Source organism: Pavona decussata, unplaced genomic scaffold, assembly GCF_977016875.1.
Source record: "Pavona decussata unplaced genomic scaffold, jaPavDecu1.1 SCAFFOLD_386, whole genome shotgun sequence".
NCBI lineage: Eukaryota > Metazoa > Cnidaria > Anthozoa > Scleractinia > Agariciidae > Pavona > Pavona decussata.
This window is the reverse complement of record NW_028145758.1, coordinates 1,161,828-1,172,561: the sequence shown is the minus strand read 5'-3', so window position 1 is coordinate 1,172,561 and position 10,734 is coordinate 1,161,828. Positions and strand designations below refer to the sequence as shown.

Below are 10,734 nucleotides of genomic sequence, written 5' to 3'. Positions count from 1 at the left end.
GTCCATGTCACGTCCGTGATCGTCTTGAAATAAACTTTTGGTCAGATGTTCTTACATCTCAATAATTTTTTCAAACACTTTAGGGGAGGGTTGTGTCTACTCGGAGTCGGTCGAGACGAACCATAACAGAAGGACTTCAAAAAGACTGTGTGACGTCATAGGTAAGCGTTTGGCTGTTTTGTCTTCACTGACAGCTTCTGTCTCGGAATATAATTACGCTACGTACATTAGAACATTGATTTTTGTTTTCATCGACGGGTTTACATGTATAAGTTGACGTAAGTACCCTGTGTATTCGATGCACACTCAAAAAAAAAATACAAGTTGAAAGGTAGAGCGGGTAAATTAGAGAACTAGATGAAACTACACTTAGATGGTTTCATGTCCCTTTCCTTTTCTTTTGAGAGTTTTTCGACTATTAGTGAGTGTTCTGTCGCACTTTGTAATAATCATCGCACTTTGTAATACCTGTCGCACTTTGTAATAAAACTGTCACACTTTGTAATACCTGTCGCACTTTGTAATAACACTTGTCACACTTTGTAATAAAATAGCTGTCGCACTTTGTAATAACAAGTTGTCGCACTTTGTAATAAATGAAGCTGTCACACTTTGTAATAACAAGTTGTCGCACTTTGTAATAAGCTTTCAAATTTCCTTTGAATAGGATATTTGGTAGAAAATATATGACTTAACTAATCCCCCCGGGACACAAATACGTTCTTCATTGATATTTTACTCTGCATACTTAACTGAGGGGACGAACCCGTTCTACTCCACGCTTCTCCCAATTGTTATTTTGGAGATCACATAGCTTGTTTAGCAACGATGGAGTGTAATAACTGAACAGAGGGGAAATAGCTCCAAGTAAAAATAAAAAGATGAGCGAGAGGGTTGAGTCCAAGGGTAAGCAAGGGAGACGGAGGCTTCAAGTGACTCGCTACTTGTTCCATATGAGGGTTTTTTTTTGGGAGGGTAGTCACAAGATTTTAAATAGGTGCTACAGTCGTGGCTAAAAGTCGGGATACCTCGGACGCCATTACAAGACAAATACCACAGTTCTTCGAAATTTACACGCAACGCAGTATAAATAGCCGATAGCTCTGTGCAGTAGATGCAAGCACGGTAAATAATCGAATTTATAGTTGTATCGTTCTTCGCTTGGTGTGTGCTGAGGTATTAGTAGATGGGAGTTGCAATGAGGCGTGGGCCAAGAAAGAAAAGACTGGATAGGCTCTATCTATATACTGAATATCTGATGCATTATTTCCTCAATGTGATGAAGAAACTCATTTTCTCACTGCTGCCTCTGGATCAAAATCCAGAACTGATGAACCCTTCAGTGAAATTCCCATGAGATCTGCAAGAGTTTCTCCACCAAGGGAGGAATGTGAATCATTCTTGAATCTGTTTTGGGCTGATTATGCCCTTTCCAAGCTGAACAGCGGAGATATGAAGAACCAATACGATTTCTACCAAGTGGAGTCCATCTTCGAGATCATCTTTGTCGCGTTTCTTTGTAAGAAGGGTGGTCCACAGGTCTGGGTATGCTTACCCCTTGAACTGAGTATTAACCAGAACCTTCAAAAGGATCCACTGGGGTGGAATGGATGCAATGTGACAGCCTTTGTCTTCGAGCATTAGTCGAAACCATTGTGTGAGATGTACAAATGCCTCCTGCCCTAGATCGATGAAGTCACTTTGAGGTGTGGGCATAGTAGTTAGACTAGCATGTCTTTAACCACTTGGTTGGGAGCAGAGAAAAACGTTTTGCCCGGGATTTGCACGAGAACACCAAATCTCTCCTTCTGTCCTGAGCCAGCTGAGCATCATCACAGGTTGCTTTCCAGTTTCTTCCTCTCTAAAACCCCAAGGAGACAAGCTTTTTTTATTTTCATCCGCAGGAGATGCCATTATATTTCAAATTCCGATTTATTTTTAAGATCTTAAGACCGGTTGATAAATACCTTTTTTAACACCTGAATGAAGCTATCATTTACAAATTAAACATGCAATAGGGTCATTTGCACGGTGAACTGATTAGACTAGTACCGAGTCAATGGAACGGCTTAACAAAACCGATTTTTAAAAGTCCTTACTCATGATGAGAAAGTCACGATACATCGTAGTCAAGATCTAGACAATTAACAGTTGCGAGAATCGTGGAGGAGAAGGAGTTTTTCCTTTTTCATCCCCTCAGTTTAGTGTGCAAAGTAAAATATAAAAGAACACATTTGTACCCTAGGTGATTAGTTAATTCACTTATTTTCCACCAAACATCGTATTCAAAAGTAATTTAAAAGCTTATTACAAAGTGCGACAACTTGTTATTACAAAGTGTGACAGCTTCATTTATTACAAAGTGCGACAACTTGTTATTACAAAGTGCGACAGTGTGACAAGTGTTATTACAAAATGCGACAGGTATTACAAAGTGTGACACTTTTATTACAAAGTGCGACAGGTATTACAAAGTGCGATGATTATTACAAAGTGCGACAGAACAGTGAGTGTTTCCCCCACCCCCCTCCTCCCCAAGGCAACAGGTAAATCGAAGAGAAGAATTGAATTCTTCGTGATTTAAACTTTCTATGCCGAGCGAACGGGCAATGGGTAATTCCGAACGGACAAGATAAGTCTAACTTTCTCGCTCGGAAGGCCAATTACATGCAGCACAGGATTTGAGTCATCTTGTCCGATCGCAGAAAGGTAGAGGTAAATACTTAAAATCAAAGAGAGACATAGAAATTTTAAAGGAGACGAAATATTTAAAGATGTGTGACACTTCATAAAAACTACAATAGCCTTTAACCTCTCCAAAACATAGTTTCAGAAAAGCTGTCTGGTCGAATTTTTATGCCGATAGGATAAGAAAGAAATAACAGAAGGATAAGCACTTTGATAAGCACTTTGGGTTGTCACTAAATTTTTTCGGTGTTCTTCTGTTTTATAATTATTGAGCTCAAATCTTAATTTTACTGAACCTTAAAATTGAAACTTTTCTTGATTTTCCCAAACTTTCAACACTCCTGATACCCCTTTTTCTTCTTTCTAGACATCCTACAAAACCATTAAGCAACTCGGAAAGAATGATTTGGCTCAGCATTATAACCCTATTGTATTTTTGGATTATTTGAAACTTCGAAGATCTAAAAAAGATAAAACGCCCCCCCCCCCCCCAAAAAAAAAATTCATACTACTCAGAGCGGCTCTTCCCTCAGAATGATGTTAAAACTTTCCTTTAGTATGGCCTAGCCCTCTCACCTTACTGAATAATGGCCAATCCGGCTTTTCATTCCTTCATTGTCTGTATCGTGTTGTGTTCAGGCGTTCTCACATCTTAATAGAATTACCTTACTAAATAGGGGAACGATTCTCTTATTTTAATGCAGTCGCCTGTGACCCGGAAGACGCGAAGATGAACAACGAGTCTTCGAATAGACAGCCTGAAATCACAGGTAAGGTTTTTTTATTCATATATTTACCCGGAGTTCGCCTGAGTAAAGTCATATTAGAATTTGCCTTTGTTTATTTTTTATCAGAGATTTTACGCGTCAGCATGAGTGAGTTCGCGGTATAGTTTTTACACACACGTCCGTGAGCAGTTTTGGGGCCGCTAGTTCATTGAAGGTGGTGTAGGCTGGCGGAAGTTGAGGGGAATGAGAAACAGTAACCCGGTTTTTCTTTTCCTTTTTACATCGATGGGGATCTAAAGCGGGGATCATTCTCGTGTTTTTCAGAAGTTGTTGTTGTTGTTTTTTCTTTTTCTTTTTCTTTTTCTTAATTAATTTATTATTGTATACATCCCTTGTAACCTCGTTAAAAAGTCGTTTTGATGAACCAGATCTAGATCTTTCAGTTGACTGTTCATTTTCAAACCAGTTGAGGATTCTTCTTTTTTTCTCAGATGAGATCACCCTAGAAGAACTGGATGCAAAGCATTTGGAGTTGTTCGATTGGATGTGCCGCAAACTTGATAGAAGGAGATTGGGCTTTTTTTATCCGGACTATGCTCGCTTAGCCCGCTGTTTTGGTGCAATTACGCCCGAACAGCGTGAATATGTGAGATATCACGGAAGAACGATACATCACAGAAGTCCTTCTAGGATTTTAATGGAGACTCTGCAAGTAATGTATCCCAATCTAACGGTTGGCGATCTTGTTCAAGCTCTTAAAAAGATTAGATGTTACGATATAGCTGCTAGACTAACGGATTTAATAGAACAATATAAGGGGTCATATTGTTCAACGCGCAAAGTAGAGTGTGTTTAAATATTGTTTAGTTATTCGCATCGTTTACTGAAACGTTTCTCACCGTTAATGTAGTGAAGCGTGTTTTGGGATAAGAGGTATTGATACAAACGTTGTAAAAATAACTGAGTGGGATAGATGGTGCAACATTGCGAACAGTAACAAGGTCCAAAGGCTGGCCTGAAATGTTGAGTGAAACTGACATGACGGTGAGATTTGTTCGAACTGCTTGCTTTGCTGCACCGTGCGTCTCAGCTTCAACGCCTGGGATGAATTGCATAAAACTTAACGGCGGGCTTCATGCTATCGTCAAACGTGACTGGGCTGAAGGTCTGGCGTTAGCAGTTACGCCCGACGTTACATTTTATGCAACACACCCCTAGTTTCGATATGTTCACCAACGAACGCTGGCAAAGCTATCGTCAGACTGTTCTGCTATCAAATACAAACTTCTGGGATAATAAGCAATTCCTTGTCCATCCTGCCGGCAATCGTGATTACTGCAATCAATTGTGATTCATGTTCTGTGATCGGGGAGAGAATGAACTTGCTTTCCTTCGATGGTCCGCGATTTTAAGCCCACAGTGTCTAGTAATCGAACAAATAAACTTGGGTAATAAGAATTTGCTCGACTTTTACAACTGGGTCCATTAAAATGTGCTGAATTTTAAGGTGAAACGTTGTTTTGCACCTCCGCCTAACTTAAGGTTGGCTAAATAATTCTTGAAAAGGAGTCCCTTTTCCTCGTATGCATTTTGTGAAGCCTATTCGATGGGGCGGCATATTTCTGATTACATGGTACCGTCCATCCGATGGAGGAAGGCGCCGGCTCATTTCCTGAAGAGGAGTTGGAACTTGAGACTAGAAACAGCTTTTGACGATCATTTGAAATCAAGTAATGAACTGTTTCTGCGATCCTTCGATAGTTTTTGATCGTACGGAAACCTAGCTTAAGCCACGTACAAGGGATAAAGTAATTTAGCTTTGGGAAAGTCACACGAGGGTATAACATTATGTCAATCAACTGTGTTATTGTTAAAAGGACAGTGTCACCTGTTTTTAATGTCACTTTGAAAAGCCAAAAAAAAAAAAATATTCGTATGGATGTAAACGTTACAATAAGGGTTCAGTTTTGTTTACAATAACACTGATAGTAGACAGAAACAAGTATCATTTATCTTTGGTTGCGGATGCCCAGGATGGAAATGGATTGTAACTTGAAAAAATTGGCCAATTTTTTCAAGTTCCTTCTGATTATTTTGCTAAAATTGCTAAATAAAACTGATTTTAGTTTGTTCTTCCTCTGAGAAATCATTTCATATTTTCTCCCTGTGCTGTAAGAGTAGTTTCATCTTAGAAAAGAGGTTCTGTGTCAAATATTTGTACCCTCTTAACCAACATACCGCAAAATCTCCATAACAGTGCCCCTTTAACGTGGGCCCAGTTGTTCAAAGCATGATTAGACTAACCCAGGGTTAGTGTGAACATTGATTCCAGTTTAATAACCAATTGATAAAGCTTTCCCCAAAATATTTCTGCCTTAAGTTTTCAGCCTCGGACTGTAGAAACATTTGCAACGAGCGAGATGCTAATCGGCTTCTAAACAAAAGAGCACTGATGATGGAGACTATAAATAGTCTTTACCAAAGCTTACATTCCGGCTTTCTTCCTCAGTTACTTGTCGGGTAGCAATCGTTGGGTAAGAATAATTTTAAAGTGTATATTGAGAGTGATCCGTAAGGGCCCCTCATTTTGGGCTCATTTTTCTAATCATGTACAGTAACTGTGGTAGTTTTAGATCCCCATGTTTTGCTTAGTGTTGATGCATAGAATTAAAGTTTGTTAAAATAAATCGAGATGGAGTTGTGTCGCTGTTGTTTTTGAAAGCTTTCAGTCTTTGTATTTTGAACTACAATTTAAGTCATAATGGGAAAGGTCGCCGAGGGGAAGATAACAATTGGTAGCTTTTGATCCAATATCGTGGACAGAATTATTCACAGAGAATTGCTCACTTGAGGTTTCGGAATAAATGCTGTTCTTCGAGGAAACGTTTATACTGTCTTGTAACTTACGAAGATTACTCGGCTTGCACACCCTAGCGGAGTTGAATCGTAAAATCCACGAATCTCTGCAATTTTAAGACTTATCGTCTCCTGCTTATATTTTACAATATGCATCAATCAATACCTTATCACTTCACGTTGGGAAAGTTGGCATGGCTGAAATGAAGGCCTTTGCCCTTGAGAATTTGCTCAAAATAGGATTCAAATCAGGCAAAATCCTTCCACTTCGTGTCGTTAATCAAACTGCTTACCATAGGATGGACAAATAATTCCAACATTGAACATTTGTTCTCCACTAGCACCCCCCCCCCCCCCGACAACTACTGTAGCACTCCTGTGACTGATTTAGTCGATATCTTCCAGTCATATTTTCAGCTTGTAAAAGGTGAGGGGAGGCTTCAGGTGTAAGGTTATACTAGATTCCTTATCTTTAGGCTATGCAAACATATAGGCGGCAATTTTCTATTTCTTTAATATTTGCCAATCTCTTTCTACCTTAATAAGATAATACTCCGTTTTAGGAACAGCGGTGAGCGAGAGAGAGTGCGATATGGAAATCATAATCAGCTCATCGCTCTCATGATTTCTGCTCGACAGGCCAGCTCTCTGACAGTAACAGCTATTAAAGCTAACCACAGTACAGAGAATTTTAAATTAAACGTAAACAGAACTTTATCAGTGCAGGAAGTTCAAGGAAAAGTGACATAAACATGATATACTTTTCTTTGACCTACCCTTCAGTACAATGAGCCAAGTCGTCCTGCATGGATGGAACCAGACCAAGCTTGCTGGAATAGTTCTTTTCGGTTTAAAAAATTAATTATGTTCACCTGTCGGTAAATTTTGTTGTGATCAATTTTGTTATGATAATTACAATTATGTTCCAACTTATTAAGTTTTACTTTTCATCCAGACCTTGGTCGTAGGGGATATACAGAATATTTTTTAAAGGATCTTTTCGTGTTGTCTCAATTGTCGGTATTGACATGCACCTCGTGTATATTCTTTGCATAAATACCCCGCGACCTTAGATACCGGGGGTGGCGGGAGTCTCCCATATAAAAGTGATGGGGATGATCGTCGTACCTTTTAGGGGTTAAAATTCGTGGTTTGGTACCCCCTGTTTAGTAAATGCCAGTCAACTCATTTGCTACCTCTTAGGGGTAAAAAAAATTGTTAAGGCCATGCCCACAAAACAGAATTCTGGTACGTTTTAGGGGTTCTTTTGAAAAACTTGTCACACAATCACCCCCGTCACTTTTAAATGGGAGTTCCCCCGGGCTTACATATCGTCACCATCAGTCAGTGTTACCACCAACAGTCCTACACTGGACTACACTCTGACGGATGTACAAGTTACCTACTAACGATATGCCCAGCAAACAAAATTTTGTGAAGTGAGAAAAAGAAGCTCTTTGCACTGCCGAGTGATTCGACAGACCGTGTGCATCTTTTGGCAAGTAGGCTAGCTGGATTCTAGTCTAGAAGCCCTTTTTTTCAGATAACGTAGCTCGTCCCTCTCGTTCAAGATTTTATTATATAAGGAGTTAGTATGAGTTTTGAGCCTGCGCAATGTGTCCAAGATTTTACTTGGGTCCAATTCAACTTTTATTTCGTTGTCATATTCGTCGAGCTCGTAAAATTGGGCGTTGACGCTTCGCCAGCTACTGGTCAGTCGTCAACGTGTCAAGTTCTTGGTCTGGGATTGGAGCTTATTTATTCCAGTGAGCCACAGCGGGCAGCAGTTGTATCACTGTCAGTAGGTGGATATTGAGTCTTGCTTTCCGCTGTTTCAGCTTGATCAGTCATTCCACATAATCCTGCCGAATCATTATCATCGTCGCGTTGTCCAAAGTACAGTTCCTCTTCGTAGTCGTTTTCCACGTAATACAGGTTCATTTGACTTTCTCTGAGTTGGTCTTTCTTGTCTTCCAGCTCCACGCTCAGACCTTCTTTCTCCAACTGAAGCCTCACAACCTCATTTTCGGAAATCTCGCGTCTTCGCTTCTCGTTTTGAAGCTGCTTCTCCGGAAGAGCCACTTTGTCTTCCAGCGATTCCAACTATTTTTTTTCCTTATTTCTTCTCTTCAGCGAGTATGGTGATTCGCTTCCCTGCTTGAGGCTTTCTTCGCTGTCATATTTCGCAAATGATCTGCGCCGTGCGGTTTCATTCAGCCTTCCGAGGGAAGCATTTTTCCACAGTTTATTAAGAGAACCTAGTTCTTATTCCTTTTGAGCGAAAGAGTATCTACGTGGTCTGCACTTCCAAATCTTCGCTACTCATCCCCGTCGTTTCCCATTTAAAGTCCTCGTTCCCCGCTATAAGCAGCTGATTGGTATTTTGAAATCCACGTGGCACTTGTTCAATCCTCGCTGAACTGTCTTCATCTCCACTTGCTCCGTTGTCTGTTTCCACTTCCTCCTCTTGTGGAGAGCAGTCTGCCAGCTCATCACCTTAATTTATCACTGGGATTTGAGTCATAATCAGCGAAGAGCCCTGTGCTACTGATATCACTTAATATAATGGAATTTCGTCTGATCTCCTCGAGTTCTTTCTTAGTATGACGTTTCTCTTCTTCAGTGAGCCTGAGCTTCAAGGATTGTCTCTCATCAAGGTCGTTTTCAAGCTCCGATAAGATAATGCTGATTTCTGCAAAGAAATTAATATCGAATGACTATTGTTCTGTTTATCAATCCTGTTGTACAATTCTCAGTCCTCTGGGCCCTTCAACGTTTCTCATATCTCCGCACTTTTTTGGCGGGCCTACCCCACCCCGCTCAGGGGCAGTTCTATGAGTCTCAAGCTCCGATGAGGTAATGCTGATTTCTGCAAAGAAATTAATATCGAATGACTATTGTTCTGTTTATCAATCCTGCTGCACAATTCTCAGGCCTCTGGGCCCTACAACGTTTCTCGTATCTCCACACTTTTTTGGCGGACCTACCCTACCCCCCTCAGAGGCAGTTCTATGACTCTCGTCCCACGGGAGGCACAAAAACTACTCCAAAGTAGGTTTTCTTGCATGCTGATTCCATTTTCAATGTTTTTACTTGACTCTGCCCAAGACAAAGTCAAATACTCACCCCTATATGGACGGGGAAGGATAGTGACGATTTTAGTAGGTCGCCATTTTTAATCAGGAATGTTGCCGTTCGAAAGAGCGTCCTAAAAAACTTGGTTGGGACACATTTTTGTTCGAAATGGGCGACCTAACCAAAACCGCACTTTTTTGGCGGACCACTGGATCACTGGATATATTTAAAAAAATTAAAGACCTTTCTTTGAAGGTAACTCGGCTAACATGTTCTTCAACAAAAACGATCCTCGAAATTAGAGTCGAGCAATTCGTCTTGGACTACAACTCCCTCAATTGTAAGTTGAATCACTGCCACTTTTTTCTATTCCAGAGTGTTATGTATATGTAATTTATGGTATTTACATGAGCAGCGGTATACATCCGAAGTGTGGATCCTCAATCGATTTTACGATACGGCAAGGGGACAGCAAAACCATATCGTTAAATCGGGATATCGTTGTAAACGAACTCCCGATTTATGAATAACTTTTGCCTGGACACAGAAATCAATGTTGATTGTTAAATCGGGAATATCGTTAGATCGACGATCGTAAAATCGGGGTTCCACTATATCATGGACTTGTTATATCCAAGATACCTTGACAAGGCGACAACCTAACATGAAAAGCAGATAAATGACTGCAGGCATAGAGTCTGTGTAGTAGCGAGTCGCAACGTTCTTCCTGAAAGTCTCCCATGCACTCGGATGCTTTTATCTGACACGTTTTCACGCTTCAGCTTAACGTCCATCTTGTTAGAAGGTCTTAGGATTCTAGGCTTAAGTTTGAGGGGTGCCGAGACTTCCTCCCACGGTGCCGAAAACGTAGATCTGTATGTAGCGCAAGATCAATTTTGCTGCGGTTACAACCAAGGCGCATGCGCTGGTGGCCACTGAAGGTTGCAACAAAAGATCACCAAAAAAGAATCGTAGAATTGCCTGGTCTAACTAGGCCACAGAAAGGTTATTGGATTTTAGCATACCTAAGTGACCGACTATCGCGTAACGCGCAATCTGATTGGCTACACAGGTGCCGTCTATCGATCGATAGACGGCACCTGGAGCTGTCAGTGAAAATGGCTTCCCCTTCGCGTTTTCGTGAAGTTTGTGAAGACGTACAAAACGTTTTGCAAAGTGCCCTTTCCAGAAAAAAACAAAGAAGACTACAAAGTATGGAATAAAGGTTTTTAAAGCTAAGTGAAGAACAATTTCCGAAATAAAATGCTTTATTTAATATCAACAACAAATTGCGCGTAAGCTTACTGAAGTTCGTAAGTAAACAAAACAAAGTCGTCAAAGAAAAGTAACAATTGCGGTTCTTGTTTTGTTTTAAATTGGTTTTCAA

General features: G+C 40.5%; 1 protein-coding gene and 1 pseudogene across 4 annotated transcripts in view; one reads left to right on the top strand and one right to left on the bottom strand.

Moving 5' to 3' along the window:
* The window catches only part of LOC146451528 (uncharacterized), a 50,106-nt gene extending 44,003 nt beyond the window's left edge, over window positions 1–6,103 (top strand). For all 4 annotated transcript variants that reach the window (XM_085098975.1, XM_085098976.1, XM_085098973.1 and 1 more), the window contains 3 exons: window positions 84–161; window positions 3,393–3,458; window positions 3,908–6,103. In XM_085098975.1, coding sequence (XP_084955101.1) covers window positions 84–161; window positions 3,393–3,458; window positions 3,908–4,272 — 509 coding nt within the window. In that variant the 3' untranslated portion in view covers window positions 4,273–6,103. The remainder of the gene's footprint in view (window positions 1–83; window positions 162–3,392; window positions 3,459–3,907) is intronic.
* Window positions 6,104–7,779: 1,676 nt separating this feature from the next.
* Window positions 7,780–10,089, bottom strand: LOC146451527 (uncharacterized; annotated as a pseudogene).
* Window positions 10,090–10,734: the final 645 nt, after the last annotated feature.